Genomic DNA, 20,663 nt, shown 5'->3' with positions numbered 1-20,663 from the left:
CTGTTCTCTTTCGTTCTTGCTGTTTGATTGGGAAAAGTTTAAAGGGCGTCGAGGGGTCTTGTCTTTATGTTATCTGACTAAAAAACTATTGCTTTGAACTTTTTTTATTACAGTATTTATTTTAAAAACGTGCCTTAAAAATAATTATCACAACCCTGATAAAACAGGCTTATAGGCCTACTGATTTTCTCATCCTCCGATTTATAGGCTACTTATCAATCCTGTTTTTATCATCATTATAATTTAAAAAATGAATAAATTCAGAACAGGATTATAATATAATTCTATTTTAAATAAGACAGAAATATTTTTTTCTACAACAGTGTTTACAACAGCAAAACCACCATACCCTGTAAACTCAATAATAATTATAATAGGCCTAATTTAATTCCGTTTCTATTTTCAGAGTGATTAAGTGGTGCAAAGAAATTTTTATTTAACTTTTAAACTTAAAATGGTCTTTTCTGTTCTGTGTTTCTTTTTCAAAACTGCGTCACGGCATTTGCTGCTATCAATACAGAAGCATCCGTTTCGATACATGTCTCAGCCATTGTGTGTGTCTGTGTGTCTGTGTGTGTGTCTGTGTGAGTGAGTGTGTGTGTCTGTGTGAGTGTGTGTGAGTGTGTGTGTGAGTGTGTGTCTGTGTGAGTGTGTGTGTGTGTGTCTGTGTGTGGGTCTCAGCAAGGAGCACAGCCCTATTAAAAGCCGTGCTCCATGTGCCCCTTTTATACTTTGAGCACCTGCCCCTCCAAAGGTCTCTGCACGGCCCTGCATCACAGTTCTCAGGTTTATCTTTATTCACCTCCATCAGCTGCATATAAAGCACAATTAAAGCAATACAACCAAATCGAATTCAAATATACACATTTTATGTATTAAGCACGGTTTTATTTTCCATTCACTTTCTATATTGTCAAATAGCTTGTACTTCTTTATTTAGCTCATTTTTTACTATAATGGTCTGTAGGCATTTCTTTCTCAAGTGGTGGGATTTTCCAGTTCCATCAAAGATCGGAAAGAAAACGTGTCATGTGGCTTTTCACTGCAAACGCACAAACTTTCTCGGTTTCATTTCCTCATTTTTCTGATTGCACATATGCAGTAATTATGCGTGCCACCACAGGAATGATTCATAATGACATTTGTAACCTCACGCACAAATGAACATGGGAGTTTGAAGCTGGGCGATGGAGAAAACAAGAACAGACATGCCTCGCTGCTTCGTTTAATACCTCACATAGGAAACCACAAGAGTTTCTTAAGTCCTCTTTTGCTTGCTGTGTTGTTTCCATTTTTATTTATCTACTGTTTAAGCTGGACCTCCAGAATATGAGATAACTTGTACGATTTTATTTTTATTAAGGATTATTTGCACAATTCCTCGAAATGTAGGTGGATATGTAATGTGTGTATATTGCACATCATATCAGTGTTCTATCATTAAAATACGATTCAAAATGATAACATACGTATGAAAATTTTGGTCTGAATTGCTTCTTTTAAAATAAAGTAACATAAAAGGGCTTTTTCTGTTAGCACAGAAAGTATATGAACTTGCTTCTGTTATAATGGAGATTAAAGTTTGAATCTGTCCAGATCCCATTTTTATTATCTATTTGAATTTTATTATGTGTTTTTATATTACCATCTCAAGTCAGCGTCCAGCCTTTTTAGAGCTGGACACAAAACCAAGCATTTCGCAAGTCCAGACAAGTATTCCTGACTGCGTAATCTGTACAAATTCTTAACATTGCAACAAAGGAAGAGCCATATCACAAATAACGTCAAAGCTAAGGCCACATTGTATTTAGAAAGTTATGGTCATCAAACAAAATCCCGGGTATCATGCTCATGGATCTCAGAATGGCCACAAGAGTCGGTTATTTTATTATTTGTGAAATCAATGTTTAATAACTCACACCAATTCCAAATCCAGTTTGCAAGTCTATATATGAAATGCGGGTGTACAATGGAACATTGGACAAATCCAATTTTGTCCCCGTGTAAGGGAACAGATGGTAACCTAACAGGTTTTAACAACTTAACACAATATCGCATCCCTCTATTAACGTTCTGCTTGATCAGGTAAGTGTCTTGGTTTTCAATTAGAACGACATCATGACAGACTTTTCTCTCGTTAGATGTTTTATTGGAGAATATTGTACCACTGTTAACACTCTCGTATTTCAACTCTACATTGTCTTGTTCACAGATATAAAACACATTACAGGTTGACAGTTGACACAATGCAAAACTTAGTTACATGCATTTGAAACAAAGTCTACAAATTCAAACAGAAGTGATCATGGGGTAACAAAATGATTCTGCAAGAAAGTGATTAAACAACTTTGATATGGTATTTCATTTCAGAAAAAAAGAAGGAAATGTGGGGGGGGGGGAAACTATTTGGGCCTTTTTTTCTCTCTAAAAGATTTCAGAGACTGTCCAATCTCCTCCAGGACCCAACAGATTCAGTTAGAGGAACACATCCACTTTATCTGTAAACATTGTTACACATTTCACTTACCAAGAAATCAGAAGCATTCTGTTCTTACACATTTCCACTCAAGTGCATTTTTTTTTCTGCTATCAGAAATCACAGTGTTACTCTCAGAGTAATCATACAATCAGTCTTATTCAAATTATTTTTCTTCCTTTTTTTTTTTAAAGATATTAACATCTAAAACAAACATTATCAAGTATTTTCACCAGAGAGATAAAGCTCTGAATAATCTCCCTTCAACTGGGATAACAGAACTTATTCCAACTTTCAAAATGATAGAGCAGTGTCATTATCTGCCTAATCAAAACTCTGTAATTCAGGGCTGTCCAAACTCGGTCCCGGAGGGCCGGTGTCCTGCAGAGTTTAGCTCCAACCCTAATTAAAAACACCTGAACCAGCTAATCAGGCTCTTACTAGGCATAGAAACTTCCAGTCAGGTGTGTTGAGGCAAGTTGGAGCTAAACTCTGCAGGACACTGGCCCTCCAGGACCGAGTTTGGACAGCCCTGTTTGATGACTCAACTATCCAGTACCAAAAACAGGATAATGGAGTATTTCTATTGGCTTCAAGTTGGGCAGTTTAGTGAAAGCCATCGAATCAAAAAGCAAAGCATTCACGTCTTTTCTACAATCTCAATAGTGGTTATACAAAATAAAAATTGATCACAAAAGAAAGAAGTGAAGGTGCCTCAAATCCTAGAGTTAAAGACTACTACAAAAGCATCATCAACACTGGTGCCGTTAAATGTCAAATGAAGTGATAACATTTAAACCAAGCACTATTTTAAGGTGCTTTAAATTCACTGTTGCTATTGCAAAGACATTTTTTTTTTTCACTTTTTCAAACTTAAAAATTGCACTGTGCGCATAGAGAATGTGTTCTATAGTCATAAATGCATGTACAAAAATGTCTTTGCTGTTGAGATGCTTTATAAACCATTAGCTCAAAGCTAATGCCTGATTCATAACTAAAGGTGTTTAACACATTAATAAAGTTTATTGCGTTCACTATCAAATTATCTTTCCAATAAGGCCCAGTTAATTAGAATAAAAGAATACAAACTTTTCTTTCGACCTGCATAAAAGTTGATTGTATACTTGGATCATAAAAACATGATCTTTACTTGGGTCAAATTGAAGAAATATGTATATTTTTTTTACATAAATAGTCATCCAAACTCTATTCTCTAATCTCCACTAATTTCCATTTTCAAAAGTGCTTTGATATTGTTTGAATTAATTTCAATAAAATCTTTTTTCCAGCTTATTTTTATAGGGACAAATATTTGCTAGCAGCTTACGAATAGTGAGGTCACAAGACCTCATCCTAAAGGTTCTATTTTTGACCTCTAAGCCTTTTCAAAGGCTTTACTCTGATAAAAAAAGGAATAGAGATACGTAACAGATGACTGGATGTGTAGACATTCAGAAATAAACACTAAATGGATAAAGTAATAATGAAATCAGTACTGAAAATGAATTAATGAGCTGTATTTTGCCTGTCTACTTGATACTTATTTACAACAAATCAGAGTTACGGAAATCATTATACGGCTTGAGATTTAGCTAACCACATGGATCATGGTTTTGTTTTAAATGGATGAAATTCAGGGGGTCAGCGGTATGTTGGGATAGCCAAGGTCTTGAATCAAACCAGAATCAAGGACAAAGTCATCTGACTCCTCTGGCAGCATTCGAAGGTTTATGCCATTTAGAATGTTTGGAGAGTTTATAAACTCATGCAATGTGACATTAACATCAATGTCTGGAGAAAGCGCGTCTGCAAAGATATCCAGAGGGCTCTCTGAAAAGTTGTGTTGGAGGCATGATGGTGAAGTGTGGGGGGCGGTTGGAGGAAATGCATCTGGAACAGTGCACTCGCTATCACTGTCCAAAATACTGTTAAGCATATCATCATCAGTGGTAGAGCTGGAGAGCATTGGAGACTTCTCAAACACTTGGAGCAACAAGTCATCATCACCCGCGTCAGAAAAAGAAGGAGGGTCTTTTAAACATGAAGGAGATGAGAAAGAAAGAGAGATGTTATAAACCCAATAGCATCATTACAATAATAACATCTTGTATTTCTGATGCTCTTTAACTTTACTTTTTAAAAATAAAGGTTCCAAAAGGAGGTTTTCACCATTGCTCTGACATAGAAAAAACATTTTTAGATCCCCAAAATACCTTTCAGTAAAGAACCTTTTTATTAGACTGAAGAACATTTTAATAATCTAATAAACATTTTACAGACTATAAAGAACCTTTGGTTCAGTGGAAAGGTCCAAAGGATGTAAAAGGTTCTTCACGGAACCATAAATGCCAATAAAAAAAAACTTTATTCTTAAGAGTGTTGAGTCAGCTTTAGAGATGCACAATATATCGGTACCATATCGGTTATCAGCCAGTTTTAGAGATTTCTCATTTTGCCCAGTCATACATTTATATAACCATTGCTGACATCTAATGCTCAAAGTTAATCTTTAAAAACGTTAAAAATCTAACAACCCTGTTAAAATGAAATCTTTAGCAAATCTCAAAATGATCATAGTGTTTTTTAATACAGTATAAACATGTAAAACCCCTCATTTTAGTGTTTGACATCTACTATTAATTTATTTAATCAAAACAGTGCAGAATTTCAAAATCGGCCATAACTTCAGCTTATCGATATTGGTGCATCCCTATATTTTGCATGTGCATATGGCATGCAACCTCAAGCTTCCACAAACATTTTTAAATCAGTGTTACTGTTATGGTTATATTTGTGTGTTATTGAAAAACAGCAACACCACAGTCACATCCCACCACACAAACACAAGGTCTCTTTGTGCAAAGTGAACCAAATGCACTTGGGTAGGGAAAGAAAGAAAGAAAGGAAGAATCTAAACAAAATGACGAAGTTGACTGGGCCTCTGAATGACAGAGAAGCATCCATAAAGGTAGCATCTATCAGAAAGCCTTTTGCAATGACACATTTGGTGATCATCCAGCAAATCAGATGCAGGTTAGGGTCGAGCTGATTGGATTTGGAGGGGCCGTGGAGGCGGGACTCACCTCTGTCCTTTGTGGACAGGTCAGATTCTGGCCCCTCTCTGACGCCAGAACAGCCATTCCTGCAGCAATCAAGCACAGATCACTCCAGTAAACCAGCAGAACAGCCATCTCAGTGTCTACTCATTCTTACAGTCTGTTCGCTCCAGACTTTCACATCATCACACTTATCGTCAAATAATATTGCTGTAACGTCTTGAATGCTGTTATCTCACAATGTGACCCTCACATCATCACATAATATCTAGTGATAACCTGTATAACCTATACACAGGCAGCAATAAAAAGTATGGCAAAGTACATCTTATTTCTAAAGCCCAGATATACTTCATTTTCCATATTCTGCTCCTTTTCGCAAACATCAGCAGACTGTGCTGATGACGAAAATTATGCCTGCATGTGTGCGGGACCACATTTGCAGTAATGAAGCACTGAACTAAGGCTGGTCGATATATTCACAGTTCACAAATTAGCTGGTGACATAAAACGAAACAATATCATGAATAGTTATAGTAATGCGCTTTTTATTTGCCTTGTAAATTTCCGCTATTATTATTGACTATTACTGACTAATAGAGTAATAGATGAACAGAGATCATAATGCCTTATGATTAAAACTTTAGAAGCAAAAAAAAAAAAAAAAAAGTTTCAAATTCAAGTTGTTTTCAAATTCAAGAATAAGTCCAAACTTTTAATGAATCATTTCAAAACAACTGATTGAACTATTCATTTGTGCTAGTAAATAATGCCATTTATGTTTGATATCTTTTGTATATAAATGAAGCTGATTAAATATTCTTAATTGTTTATGATGAAACATTGAAATCTATTTGGCTACAATGGCTGTTTGGTTGAAATTATGAGGGGAAAAAATAAAATCACAAGATACATACTAAATATCACTGAAAGGCTGAAAAACTGCTTTTTAAACAGCAAAACAGTAAACACCAGACCAAAGACAGCACATGTGCACTGTCATAAATGTTATGTAATTATGCAAATTATGCAAACACACAACATGCAAATGTAAACCAATAAACAAACACAGACTTACTCTTTAGAGACAAAAACCAGTTTGGTTTTGAGGTACTTCAGGTAAGGATTCTCCTCTAAAGCAAAAACATCACAAGACAAAGAAAATGATTTCTTGGTGAAACAATTTAGCACTTGTTACAATAAATAGGTTTAGGTTAGTTTGAACAAATGTTATATTTATATTAAATTAAAGCATAAAGAAAAGAAAGTTCTAAATAATAATAAGTAGATATTGCTTGGGGTAGTTTTTTAATATTAAAATGTATTCCAAAACAATTGGTCAAAGTGTAATATTTATATTGCAGACAAAGGGAAAATGTCAAAAAGTTTTTTTTAAATAATGTTCACCACATTCTACATAAGCAACTTACCTCCAGTCTTTTCACTGTAGTATTTGCCGAAGGCCTGGTCTTTGGGAGTGTTTGGGTAAAGGTAACACAGTGGGTTAACTGGAATATTTTCTGCTACCATGATCCGAAAGTTGCAGAGGATATCAGGTAAAGCAATCTGCTTTAGGTCAGTACTGGTGAATGGTTTCACTGTTTGAACACTCGGAGTGCCTAACAAAAACAAATGTGTATTCAGTCTCACATTCACTGGACCCTGTGTGGTCAAATACTGAGCTATGTCTGAAAGAAGTACATATTATTTTATGACATGGTTTACCATCGTTAGCGTACTGCACCCAGCTGAATGTGATTCCTCCATCTTTGATGCTTTCGCTAAAACGCAATAGGAAAGTGCCATTCTGCTTCTTCTTTAATAAAAGTCTCTCCTTCCCCTTGCTGACAAAGCCCATTATAGACCTACAGTAACAAACACACTTGTGTTGAAAACACACACACTCCATGATGACTTTTGAATCTATCTATCATCTATATATGGCATCCATACCCATCACTCCACAGGTCTGACAGGTAGAGTTTAACCAGGGTTAGAATGCCATCCAGCCACACCCACAGGGTGAAGTTTGTATCAGGGAGGTTCTCCTAAACCACACACAGACAACCATGAGTAAACAAAACACTCATACATCCATATCAGGCATTTCACAAAGACTTGCATAATAGTGTTTTTACCTTACTGAACTTGGTCCAGGATATCTTACAGCTGTCATAGCTCTGTTGTTTACCTAATAAGAAATATGACATTATTAACAAATACAAGATTACTTTGTGACCTTTATTTTACTTTATATTATGTTTTCTATTAAAAAATGAAAGGTGTGGCAAGTGCATACCAAAGAGCTTGATGGCAAGGGTCTCCAACTGGTCACTGTCTAGACCACGCTTCCCACAAGAGAGAAACTGCCAACTTAGCATTTCCCCAAACTGTGGCCAAGTGGCTGCAGGTGAGGTTTCAAAAAACTTGACGTTCTAGATGCACACACAAAAAAGTGAATTGTAGAAGAAAACTATTCTATTATGATGATTCAAGCTTTTCATGAACCAAAAGCAACTCTTGCTCCTCACCTTGGGATCTGAACAGAGCATGTTAAACCACAGAACAGATGCCCACGCACTCTGCTGCTGACTGGAGTTTGAAACCACCACAACAGGAAGGGAAGAGGTCTGGGATGGAAAAAGGAAGTATTGTCATAAAAACTGGACTGCCAAATCTATGGAATGTTCCAACTTTACTGAGGATGTTTTGAATGAGGAAAAGATGTTTCACCTCCAAAGGGACAGACAGGCCTTGATAGTCAAACTGGGTTTGAAAGGTTATTCTGTGCAGTTCTTCAGTCACACTCAATGAGAGCTGCACAAAACACAAAACCAGATTTATAAACATACAACTCTGAATTCAGATTTTTTTTATTTATTACAGCTTCGCACAATTATTTATTTGTATTTTGTGGAATTATTTTTCTAAATATCACCAGCACTGTAATTCAATGTGTTTTATTAGAAGTGACTCTTATTGCGTTTTCACACTCATTTGGAGTGTTTGTTTCATAACCTGGCATGTTTTATCCATTAGTTTTGTTAGTTTAGGTATATTTTGAAAATTGCAATCACATCCGTACCAAAAAAAAATCTGGCTTCAGATCGACTGAATGAGATGGTCTTGGCCCAAATAAAAAAAAAAACTCTGGAGTGGTTCGCTTGTGGCGAGAAAGCAATCCAACTCAGTTATACACACATGTGACTTAATCAGTAAGTCACTAATACTAAGTATTTTTATTATTAAGTAGTAATATTAAGTAGTAATATAATATATAATATATATATAGATATATATATATAATTATATATGTAGTAATATTATTATTTCGCTCCCAGTTCCGGCGGTGCGAAAACGCCAAAAAGTGGGTAGTTCCACAATTAGTTCTGGTACTATGAAAAGGTTCCTGCGGTGCAAAAGGCCCTAATAATAAGAACTTAATAATCAATATTCTAATTCAATTCTTTAAAAAAACATGCCCTTTAAGACTTGCACTCTATTTACTAACTGCTTGTTTTGTTAAAAAAAACTAACACTAGCTTCTCTATTCTTTTTCTGTTCTATCCGTTTTCTTTTTATTGATTATATAATTTAAAAAAAAACTTGCTACGTGTACTGCGTTAAGATAACTGAGACACTAGCACTAGCACTTGCGTATCATTGCTCTTGTTGATTTTGATTGCTTCCATTATCCTCATTTGTAAGTCACTTTGGATAAAAGTGTCTGCTAAATGACTAAAATGTGTTAAATGTGTTATTAATGTATATGTAATCACATTTTGGGTGTGCTTTGAAATGTTTACTTGTGAAAGCAAACCAAACCAAGGAGAAAATGCATTGCAAAATTTAAGCCCCTGTTCTGGAACAAAGCAAACGATCTACAGATTTAGAAATGCCCTTAATCTGCATTAACTCTAGAAACGTTGACTCTAGAAATGTTTCTGTTGTTGACTATCTGCTGGATTTATGCATGTCACGTGCCACAATTGAACTAATAGCATTTATTATACATAAGATCCTTAGAAAACTCACATCATTGATTCCTTTTCCTCCACCACCAACTTTCTGATCTTTCAAAGTCTGTGAAAAAGCACATATACACAATGATTTATCATTAGCACACAATTCATACACAACAATTTTTCTTTTTAATCATAATTTGGTTAAAAAAATGTAACATGGTCCGCTGCCAAATTGTCTACCACGGTATATTATCTCAGATGTTGTTGCGCCATCACTTAATATTAACTAAACATTAAAAATGAACAAGTTCATAGTATGTAATAACGGTATAATGTTGCTTTGTTTGGCAATACATTCAAACTCACACTGGAAGGACTCACCAAATGTCTGAAATCAGCAACCATGCCCCCATTCATACTCTCAGCCATGTTAAGAGCTTTACTTAAGGTACCCAGCACATTAAATTTCCGAAACCTACAATATAAACACATATAAATACAAACATGGTATTTAAAATAACAGTCATGAATTTGTGGGGTGGGGTAATAAAAATCTGTGTAAGTGAACACTCACCCTTTTAGTTGTGAAGCAGCACTAAACAAAAAAATGGAGGAAAGAGAGTAAGGATTCTTAACCACCAACTGACTAATTTGAAACCATATCAAAACACATAAATCTAACAAGAATGACTCTCAGATTCTATAGTCTCAGAAATAAAAATCATACAAAATGAGGAAAGAAAGAGAGACAGCGATCTTACTTGTTAACAGAAACAGTCACCTTCATAACATGGTTCAGTTCAGAAACTTTATATAACAATCTGTAAAGAGGAGAGTTATGGTCATTTTACGCCTGAGGGGAAACTTTTTTTTTCTCCATTTCCATCTCAGCAACATGAACTAAACATTTTTACATTGAATCAATAAGCAGACAAAAGCAGTACTGATATTTAAGGGAAGTAGGTAACGTTCACAAATATTTCTAAGTACATAGTTCCTTAGAACTAAAAGGGGTCATATACAGGACAGTACACTAAAATGAATTAACATTCTCAGTTTCCTAATGTTTGAAAGTATATACCTGTGTCACAACCAATGTAACTGTATGACAACGAAGCATAATAATAATCATTGCTATAGTAAATAGGATCAATACTGGTTTTCAGTTTCATAGGTGGTGTAATGCGTCGTATAATGTTAGAGTCTGACCTGACTTTAACTGAGAACTGAACATTTGTGCGCAGCACCAGGGGGCCTCGACCTTGTGGCATGGATGGCTGAGTCTCTACGACAAATGAGCTGAAAACACACCAGCAAATAATGAAGCACATATGCATGAAGAGAGAGTCGTGTGTGTGTTGTTGTGTACGTGTTTGAGTGTACCTCTTTATCAGGTGGGTCAGTAGAGTGTCCACTCTACTCTTTAAAGGGGGTTTTCGGACTAGGATAGGGTCATTATCGTAGGTCATCTTCCCTACCAGCTCATCCAGCTTCTGTAAGAACTTCTGCAGCTGGAACATGCACTCTATAATTTGAGTGAACCTGCCGAAGGCCATAAACATCTTAAAAACAGATCTGAATGGTGTTTGTACAGATCATCGCTCAGAGAAATTCCTGTGCAGTTACCATTTCTCTAAGTGTTCCAGACTTGTATCATCAGGAGCACCAATGCAGGACTTCTGTTGTCTCCGCTTCCAGTCGACCAGTTCCTCGTCTATAAGCGCTGAGCACAGAATATCAGCAGCGTCCAACATAGCCGAGATATCAGACAGGAAGTTCTGAGACAATGATACAAGAACAGCATGGTTAATAAACATTATTTATTTATTTACTAGGTTTAGTTAACAATAGTAAGCCTGAATAGAATAGAATAGAATAGAAATGCACACAAAATTTGCCTACCCTTCTGCATTTATCGAGTGCATTGAGCATCTTCTGAAGCCCTTCTACTTGCATTTTCTTCTCTTCTTCTGTGCAAGCTAAAGGCACATTAAATACACACACACATTAACACCACCATATATAGTGAAATCAAAGACAGTGTGTTTAAATAATGTGTGCAGCCTCACAGTCCATTAGGTGTGTCTGATATTTAAAATCAAACTCATCCTGCTGCTCCTCCAAACACCTTATGCTGTGCTCCATCACCTGCCAAATGAAACAATGAATCATGTTCTTGAACAAACACACAAAAAAACACACACACACACACACACAAACGTGTATACTCACAGACACACACCTCTACTTTGGTCTTAAGGTCTTTCAAACTCATTTCTACTTGTCTCTGGCTCTCCAACTCCATTGCCGCTGGCTGAACCTGCAATGCCTGCACCTGAGACATTGAGAGAGAATCAGAAGATGCTGATGACAATGTTGATAATGAGAGTGATGATGATGATGATGATACTTTAAGGTACTAACTTGCTGTGCAAGCTCTGCATCATTCAAGATTTCTCTCTCTTTCACCAGGAACCAGTTGATAATAGTAGCAAGAGTATAGGGCTCCTCTTGATACTTCTGCAAACAAGCAAGTGTAACCCATTATCCCATAGCTGTCAATGATTAACACTTTATTTCTGTAAATGAGAACATATCAATAACTAGAACTATAAATAGATTTTTTACCAGCTAATGATGAACAATAAAAATGGAATTATGTTCACAGCACACATAGAAATAAAAAGAACCTTATCATCAGTTGGCGTGGACGGTAACACAGTTAAGGTTATACTTATTGTGCCTGGTGTAAACAGGCCTTTAATCTACCAGTATTGTTTTTGTTTAGCATGTTCAGTATGTTTAGATCCTCAGAAATCCAAAGAGGGCATCGGGCATTATGGTTTTGGCAACAGAAGTACACTTACCTGAAAGTTTTGTTTGTAGCGTCTGAAATTACGCTGCAGAAGGAAACTATCTTTCTCTTGCGCAAAACGACTGAACTGGTTGTCCAGATTCTCCAAAAGCACCTGAAACAGGAACGCGGCTTGGGAGGAGTCCCGCGAAGCACGTTCCCTGTAACACACAGACTTGTTGATACTCCTTGATGCAGCTGTGTGCTTATCTTCATCCATGGTTATTAATATATTTTGGAATAGAGAACTATAACAATCAATCCACAGGTTTTACTTGTTGTTCACACAGGTACTGCACTCACCAGTCCTGGCCCTCGATCCAATGTGCCAAGTAATGTCTCACTTCCATTGGGAACTCATCTCTGTTGTACAGATCAAAAGCCCTCTGTGAATACACTGTATCCAGCTGCTGCAATCGCTCCCACTGTGTCATTCTACAAAATAAAATAAAAAAACATTTCATATTTGTCGAAAGATCAAGGACTGGTCAGGACTAGGACTGTCCTGCCACTGCTTTGCAAGTCAGATGTCCGAGCTTAAGCCCTGTTCCAGTGGTTATTTTCAAAAACAAGCCAAGGAGAGAAATCCTGGAGCTGTTTGGAAGTTGAAGCACACAATAATAATTTATGGCGTGACTTTTCAACATGCCATTTTTTATTGTAAGGGCAAAAGGGTTGTCATATTGAACATTTTTTGGTCAGTAAGAATTGTTCTTGTATGAAAAAGCACTGTAGAGATTCTTCAAAAAAAAAAATGTATTTAGACCATAACCCATTTATAATGTTTCAGAAGACTCCTATTTTTATCTTTTTTTTACTTTTTATTCATCAAAGAATCATTTTTAAAAAAATCACACTTTCCACAATAATATTAAGCAATATTTTTAATTGAAATCATATTTCACAATTTTACTGTTTGACTGTATTTTGATTAAAAAATGCAGTCTTGGTGAGCAAAAGCATTTAAAAAAACGTAACAACCCAATCTTTTAAAATAGTGCACATCAAATTTCCAAAACCTATAACTGTTCCATAGTTGTGGATACATCATGATATTTTTCCCCTTATAAAGGATTGTCAAAGTCAGCCATTTTGACCAGAAATGTTTCTAAATGTCATTTCCATTACCATCATTTCAATCATAGAATGTTATTATCAGACAAAACACATAATTTGAGATGTGTTGGAAATGTTGTGTCTAAATGTCCATGATAAAAATTACAGAAGAATGTTGTACATATTAAAGTATTAATAAATGAAACTAGCTAATAAAAGATGAAAACGTGTTTTAAGACCGTTTTAATTAAAGTAGCCCAAGGCTGAAGAGCATGCACTCTGCCCTCACAGTGATAAAGTTCCCCCACACCTGCACACCACTCCACAAACAACAAACGGAAAAACTGACTCAAGAACTGCGTTTCTAAACACCTCGGACATAATAATGATATAATCTACTAGCGTTCTATAGAGTAATCGTACACTAGTCCGATACATTTGACAGCACAATGACTGATGGTGATTGAATGAGCATCTTATGGTAAATATTAGCGTATAAGTGAACAACTTACCTGAAACAATCGTCTGCACTTTTGAAGAAGTAATCCTCAAACCTCAATTTTGCAAAGCGCCCTTTACAGACATACAGTAAAGACAACAATACAGCACTGAACTGAACATCAGCTGACGAGTAAATAAACACACGCAACAAGCACTTCTCAGGAAACCGACGGCTCTTCAATAACCCTCCCTCTGCTGTGCCTTTCCGCTGTATTGTGCTCAATGTTTCCAACGCGTCGCACTTCTGCCCACCCACTAAATCATTAAGTCCCACCTAACTTGAAACCGTCGCGTTCGTTCATTGGCGCAGACGGGCACACTGACCACCACAATTGGTAGAATCACCCGTCAATCAAACTTCACAGCAGAGAGGTATTGATAGAACAGCGGTAGAAACGAAACTCAAAAGCTCTCTTCTCGCGTTTCAAGAAATGACGAAGTGAAAGTCATGTTATGGAGGGATGTACCTACTACTGCCTACTACCGAGGAAATTTAAAAGGCCATACCGTCTCTTCACGAAAACATTATGAGATCAACATGTGAGAATGCGTTAATAATACTTTTCTTTATTTTACACTATGCATATATAAAACATGATTATATTATATAAAACAAGGTGTTCAAAACTGAAATACTGGTAGAAACATTTCTATTTGATTTTACTTGTAACTGCTATACACCATATATAAAGTTATAAAGTTTGGTTTTATGCTGTCTATTCTGTTTATCTTGTAATCTAGTAGTGTTCTAGTAGCTCCTCCCACGGATGCCCTATAACAGTTAAATATTACCCATGCTTAACATGGGTCAAAGTCTTAGCTGACGCTGGAGAACTGATGTAAATCTTGAGTAGCTACGTTATAAGTGGCTACTTGTCATTCCTGTTATGCAGTACATTTTGAAGTCTGTAACTAGAGAATATCCGCTGGACATAAACAGTGTATGCTATTCTGTGTTAGCTGCGTCACACGGATACACTGTTTCCGTTCAGATCAAATCACAATAACGTAGGAAACAGATCCGGAGTGACGCAGCTGACACAGAATAGCATATGTTGTCTAGTTCAGTGCATCCATTGACACTAACAAACATATTAAAGGGATAGTTCACCCAAAAATGAAAATTCTGTCATTAATTACTCACCCTCATGTTGTTCTATACCTGTAAGACCTTAGTTCATGTTCAGAACACAAATTAAGATATTTTTGAGAGCAAAAATATAATAGAATAGAATAGAATAGAATAGAATCTGAGAGTTGTCTGACTCTGCATAGACAGCAACACAACTGAAATGTTCCCAAGTCCAGAAACGTAGCAAGGAGATCTGTAAAATAATCCATGTGGTATCAGTGGTTCAACCGCAATTATACGAAATTACGAGAATACTTTTTGTGCGCAAAAGAAAAAAAATTATGACTTTATTCAACAATTCGTCTCCTCCGCATCACCCTGGTGCCATTTTGGAGAATATCCGCTGGACATAAACAGTGTATGCTATTCTGTGTTAGCTGTGTCACACGGATACACTGTTTCCGTTCAGATCAAATCACAATAACGTAGGAAACAGATCCGGCGTGACGCAGGTGTTAGCTGTGTCACACGGATACACTGTTTCCGTTCAGATCAAATCACAATAACGTAGGAAACAGATCCGGAGTGACGCAGCTGACACAGAATAGCATATGTTGTCTAGTTCAGCTGATACTCTCCAAAATGGCACCAGGGTGACGCGGAGGAGACGAATTGTTGAATTAAGTCGTTATTTTTTTTTCTTTTGCGCACAAAAAGTATTCTCGTAGCTTCGTATAATTGCGGTTGAACCACTGATGTCACATGGATTATTTTACAGATCTCCTTGCTACGTTTCTGGACTTGGGAACATTTCAGTTGCGTTGCTGTCTATGCAGGGTCAGACAGCTCTCAGATTCCATCAAAAATATTATAATTTGTGTTCCGAAGATGACATTTTTGGGTGAACTATCCCTTTAAGATATTTTTGATGAATTCTGAGACCTCTCTGACCCTCCCATAGACAGCAATGTTATTACCATGATCAAGGTCCAGAAACGTAGCAAGGAGATCGGTAAAATAATCCATGTGACATCAGGGGATCAACCGTAATTTTACGAAGCTACGAGAATAGTTTTTGTATGCAAAGAAAACAAAAATAATGACTTTATTCAACAATTCGTCTCCTCCACGTCACCCTGGTGCCATTTTGGAGAGTATTCACTGAACGTAAACAGCGTATGCTATTCTGTGTCAGCTGCGTCACACGGATACATTTTCTACGTTGTTTACGCTTTGATTTGAACGAAAACAACGTATCCGTGTGACGCAGCTGACACAGATCATGGGAATTACATTGCTGTCTATGGGAGGGTCAGAGAGGTCTCAGAATTCATCAAAAATATCTTAATTTGTGTTCCGAAGATTAACGGAGGTCTTACGGGTTTAGAACGACATGAGGGTGAGTAATTAATGACAGAATTTTCATTTTTGGGCGAACTAACCCTTTAAAATAGGATATATATGAATACCAGACTTTAAGAAATATGCTCAAACTCAGGCATTATTTACATAATGACAAGAAAATTAAGCATGATGCATAAAAAGGGTGTCTTCTGAAACATTAATGATACATTATATCATATTATAATAGTATAATATATAAAAATCTAAATATTATACAGATTTCTATAACCTAACAGTATGGAATGTTGAATGGGGAAAAAAAAAAGAATGCTCATGTTTGGGCTGTTATTATTTCCCACCAAAAAATAATGTCACTTCCTGCTGATGTCATTAAATACCTTTTGGATATTAAGGTATTTATGACTGAACATATTTATTATGACTGAACATATAGAAATAGAGCGTTCTAAACATCATTTACTACAGGTGGAAAAATCCTTGAGGCCATGGAGCAATGCAGCTGTTGTTCTTGAATCTCGTCATCGGTTTCTCCTTGGTCTTTTACTGGACAGCGAGAGTTCCATCCTCCCAGCTGTTCTGGTTCATTACCAGGTCATCTTCCTCTTTCATGCTGTTCAGCAGATATTTAATCCCTGCCTTCACACCCGTTTTTAAACCAGCCCCCAACGCATAACCGGCAACCCCCGCGGTTCCCCCTGTTACAGCCATGAGGGCGTCTGTGCCCAGATCCACAGTGCTGAAGATGGCTCTCTCTTTTGCAGTGTCATAGCAGCTAACCGAAGCATAGTAAACAGCTGTTCCCAGATTATACAGCGTGGAGACTGCTGGAATCCACTCCACTACTGTATACACTCGCTCCTCTTTTTCATTTACACAGTGATGTTGAGGGATCCTGTTTCTGCGCCAACGGACAGACCCCACCTTGCAATTCTGAATCCAGCTCTCAAAGTTAGATGAAGGCACTACACGGCTTCCAGGCCTCAAGATAACACGGAAATATCCAGAATCGCCATCCTGGGTCACACCTGCACATTGGAATCCCAAGCTTCCACAAACCTGCTGTGCTTCTTCAAGACACAATGGCTTGCTCTGTTCTGCGGCCTGCCCGAGAAACCGAGTGCCTTTCACTCTCACCCATCCATTGCAATTCCCACTAGGCCCAACTTTACCCTTATCATCTTTCTCACCCACCTCAGCTAGCTGATGAATGTTAAATATTACAGCCTGTAGGTGGCGTTGAGACTCAGAGTTCAGCATAGAAGGAGGTGAAGGGGTTTGGAATACACTGTGATGGACCATGTGTGCTGAATCTCTCTCTTTACCTCTCTTGATCAGCTCCAGAATGTCCTGTAAAAATTCATGTGTATCATTTTGCCCCAACACCGCATAGAGTTGCATTACCAGTGCTTGGGCTTCAAACAAACATCCTGCTGACACCAGCACTGGCACCATTGCCAACCCTAATAGCTCCTGAGAGAAAACCTTTCCACTCCAGCCTCCATTAGAGAGCTCTGCACAGCTTACATTGCTTTGGAGATCCAGCTGACCTTGTAGAGAGGCTGAGAGGTTTGAGACCAACTGATGGGCGGCAGCAAGATCATCTTCAACAACTTGTGATTCTACTTGCTCTGTTTGTGGCATTGAAGTGACTGAAGGCCTCGGGTTGCTTTGAGGGAGTGGAGCTCTGCCACCTACTACATCAGACAGTAAGAGGTGGATGAGAAGTAACCATCTGAGTTTTGAATTCCTTTTAGTCATGTTGAACTGTGGAGACCTGCAACATCAAGCAAATCATGGTTTCAGTGTTGAATGTTTTGAAGGAATTGCCCAACCAAAAATTAACACTTTGTCATCATTTACTCATCCCCATGTATGTATTTTTTTCTTCTTTGGAGCACAAAAAAGATATTTTGAAGAATGTTGGTAACCAAACAGTTTTGGGTCCTATTGACTTGGTATTTTTGTCCATACAATGGAAATCAATGGCAACTGAAACCGTTTGGATACCAACATTCTTAAAAATACATTTTGTGTTCCACGAAAGAAAGTAAGTCATGCAGGTTTGGAACAATATGAGGGTGAGTAAATGATGTTTCATTTTCATTTTTGTGTAGACTGTTACTTTAAGTTACGTTTGTGCATGCAGTGTCCATGAAGCTGTTTATGTATATCTGCACAAATATCTGCAGCTGTAGCTACACCACAGGGGTGAGAACATGAGATATGTGTATTTGTGTGCTTGTTTTTTTCAAAGTGGAACTGGACAAAAAGAAGGAAGGAAGGAAAGAAGATAGGAAAAAAGGGGATGAGCACTTTTTTTTGTAAGACTCCTCACTCTAAAAGACTCTCCTGCTTTTCTACATACACTTCTTCTCTAAACATACCCATATATTTAACATAAAATTCAAGTTATTGAAATAAAATAAGTAAAACATCAACTTTGCTTCTCATTTATTTATTCATTTACTTGTGTTTTATTTTATAATTTTATCTAAAATAATTTTGTGTTTATATGTGGTTTTTGATAAAAATATATGTTTTTTTACTTTTGGACCCTACTGTATTGTATTTTCAAATGTATAATCCAATTCTGATTTACTGTATGAATGTTATTAAATAGTTTCAAATTAAATATGAATTAAATAAAACAAAAAAACTTCCATCATAAGGTTCTATAATATAATTTTTAAATAGTTTTTTCAAATTAAAAAATTCTCAGCTTCTCAAGCATGCAGTCTGTCAGTTTTTTTTAATCTAAATTACAGAGGAAATTATATCTCAACTCATTTGCATGTTACACTTGCTTTGAAATGATTGATCTTCAGATTAATATGAGAGTAATAAGGCTCTTACCTTCTAACAATCCCGATAGTACCTCTCTGTTAGAATCCAGCCTTCACAAAAACATATACATCTCCCTCTCTCTCGTTTTGCCCCCTTCTCTCTCACTGGCCCCATTGCCCAGTGATGAATGTGACATCACGTGGAGAGGATCAATGTGTTCTATGGGCGTTTTGTTTATTTACCCTCATGTCCCCTCTCTTCCTCTCATTCTCTCTCTGCTTTCTCCCTTGAAGACTATGGAGGGGTGCAGGGGCTTTGTGTTTGACCCAGATAAATTGCAGAATACTCGTTTCATGCCTGGGAAGACTGTGTGAGAGTGTGCATGTGTGAGAGAGAGCAGGATTGTGCACCCGTGCGTACATATTTAGTGAAGTGATTATAAAATGATGGAGGACTTCATATTTTGCTTACAGGTCATTACCCTCACACAAAGATCCACTTGGTTCAGTCAAGTTAAACATTACTCTTCTGCTCAGACCACATATTTGAATCAATATACAACATCCAACATCTGACAGGCATATTGCGTAATCTAAATCCGATTTTAATTAATTCTGGTGACTAGTGGTGAGTCTGATTATTGCAATGATTAGTCAATCATACTTTTAAAAAAGAAAGAAAGTATACATCAGTTTTCTGTTGGCTGTTTAATTCATGTAAATATCTATCTATTTTATAAATCGGCTAAACAATCTATTTATTTATTTATTCCAGGCTTAAATGAGAAAAAAAATTATGTAGCATTGGACTTTGGACCCTGCTATTTTATATTGCCAACAGAGGGCGTTGCATCATTTCACACATAATCATTTCTCCATCATTTCCTAATGAGACCTTTGATTGTAATAGCGTATAAGTAAACCATGGCCGTGGGAACTAGGGGTGCTAAAGGGTGCTGCAGCACCCCCAGCCGCAGGGCCGGGTCTGAGATTTTCCTTGTGCCCCTCGATCATCCCAAGATACTTAATTTCTGTGATAGTTTAATTTATTAAACTGACCAGAAATATAGCCTAAAGCGGTTGTATTTTTCTTGGGTGCCTCGCGGCGCGCGTCCCTACTTCTTCCCCTCACACCGACAGAATTTCATGTGAAATGTTCACGCAATATTACCGTAATTTTACATTCCGACTTGTAAAAACCATTCACGTCCTCGTCCTTATTATGAGCCATTTTCCGAAGCTTTCTCGCTTCTCAAGACGGCCACCGTCAATCACCATAAGCGCACAGCTCTTTAATTGCACTCTAGTCTCTGGTCAAACGTGCTCAAACCACTGTAGCCTAATGTAATCTATTAACTACGCACATCATAACGTTTTAGGCAAGTACCATATTATGACATAAAATATTTTAATTAGACTGAATTTGTATTTAACCTGATCACGATTAATAAAAAGACATTTTAAGTTTAATTATAACGCCGCATGTCTACGATTATTCAAACAACGAACAAATTATACAGCGAGCAAAGAACATT

General features: G+C 36.9%; 2 protein-coding genes across 4 annotated transcripts; both read right to left on the bottom strand.

Annotated features, from left to right (window-relative positions):
* Window positions 1-3,615: 3,615 nt before the first annotated feature.
* On the bottom strand, window positions 3,616-14,817 carry stat2 (signal transducer and activator of transcription 2). Of its 3 annotated transcripts, XM_016467162.1 has the most exons (24): window positions 13,920-14,817; window positions 12,655-12,786; window positions 12,365-12,512; window positions 11,922-12,017; window positions 11,740-11,832; window positions 11,567-11,645; window positions 11,400-11,476; window positions 11,124-11,275; window positions 10,881-11,039; window positions 10,707-10,796; window positions 10,259-10,318; window positions 10,072-10,092; window positions 9,879-9,972; window positions 9,568-9,615; window positions 8,266-8,349; window positions 8,064-8,162; window positions 7,832-7,967; window positions 7,671-7,723; window positions 7,486-7,580; window positions 7,258-7,397; window positions 6,963-7,151; window positions 6,611-6,665; window positions 5,560-5,618; window positions 3,616-4,507 (listed from the first exon to the last, which is right to left on the bottom strand). In XM_016467162.1, exons 2-24 carry the CDS (start codon window positions 12,783-12,785, stop codon window positions 4,110-4,112), a joined length of 2,556 nt encoding a protein of 851 aa, XP_016322648.1. In that variant the 5' UTR covers window position 12,786; window positions 13,920-14,817; the 3' UTR covers window positions 3,616-4,109. The 3 variants fall into 3 exon arrangements, with proteins under 3 accessions (XP_016322648.1, XP_016322649.1, XP_016322650.1); XM_016467164.1 differs by lacking the exon at window positions 5,560-5,618 and having other exon boundaries at window positions 4,401-4,507; XM_016467163.1 differs by lacking the exons at window positions 12,365-12,512; window positions 12,655-12,786; window positions 13,920-14,817 and having other exon boundaries at window positions 11,740-11,861; window positions 11,922-12,001.
* Window positions 14,818-16,809: 1,992 nt separating this feature from the next.
* On the bottom strand, window positions 16,810-19,296 carry apof (apolipoprotein F). Its single transcript, XM_016467059.1, has 2 exons — window positions 19,199-19,296; window positions 16,810-18,119 (listed from the first exon to the last, which is right to left on the bottom strand). Exon 2 carries the CDS (start codon window positions 18,101-18,103, stop codon window positions 16,886-16,888), a length of 1,218 nt encoding a protein of 405 aa, XP_016322545.1. The 5' UTR covers window positions 18,104-18,119; window positions 19,199-19,296; the 3' UTR covers window positions 16,810-16,885.
* Window positions 19,297-20,663: the final 1,367 nt, after the last annotated feature.

The sequence above is a fragment of the Sinocyclocheilus anshuiensis genome, unplaced genomic scaffold, assembly GCF_001515605.1.
Source record: "Sinocyclocheilus anshuiensis isolate Anshui unplaced genomic scaffold, SAMN03320099.WGS_v1.1 scaffold44, whole genome shotgun sequence".
In the NCBI taxonomy this organism is placed as follows: domain Eukaryota; kingdom Metazoa; phylum Chordata; class Actinopteri; order Cypriniformes; family Cyprinidae; genus Sinocyclocheilus; species Sinocyclocheilus anshuiensis.
The sequence above is the reverse complement of the archived record's forward strand: the minus strand, read 5'-3'. Positions and strand labels throughout refer to the sequence as shown.

Excerpts from the sequence above, each read along its gene's own strand:
- stat2 (XM_016467162.1), bottom strand. The coding sequence starts at position 12,785 with ATGACACAGTGGGAGCGATTGCAGCAGCTGGATACAGTGTATTCACAG. Across the intron at positions 12,018-12,364 it reads GCTACAAACAAAACTTTCAG|AAGTATCAAGAGGAGCCCTA; the intron begins GTAAGTGTACTT and ends GCTTGTTTGCAG. Across the intron at positions 10,797-10,880 it reads CTGACCCACCTGATAAAGAG|CTCATTTGTCGTAGAGACTC; the intron begins GTACACTCAAAC and ends GTGTGTTTTCAG.
- apof (XM_016467059.1), bottom strand. The coding sequence starts at position 18,103 with ATGACTAAAAGGAATTCAAAACTCAGATGGTTACTTCTCATCCACCTC.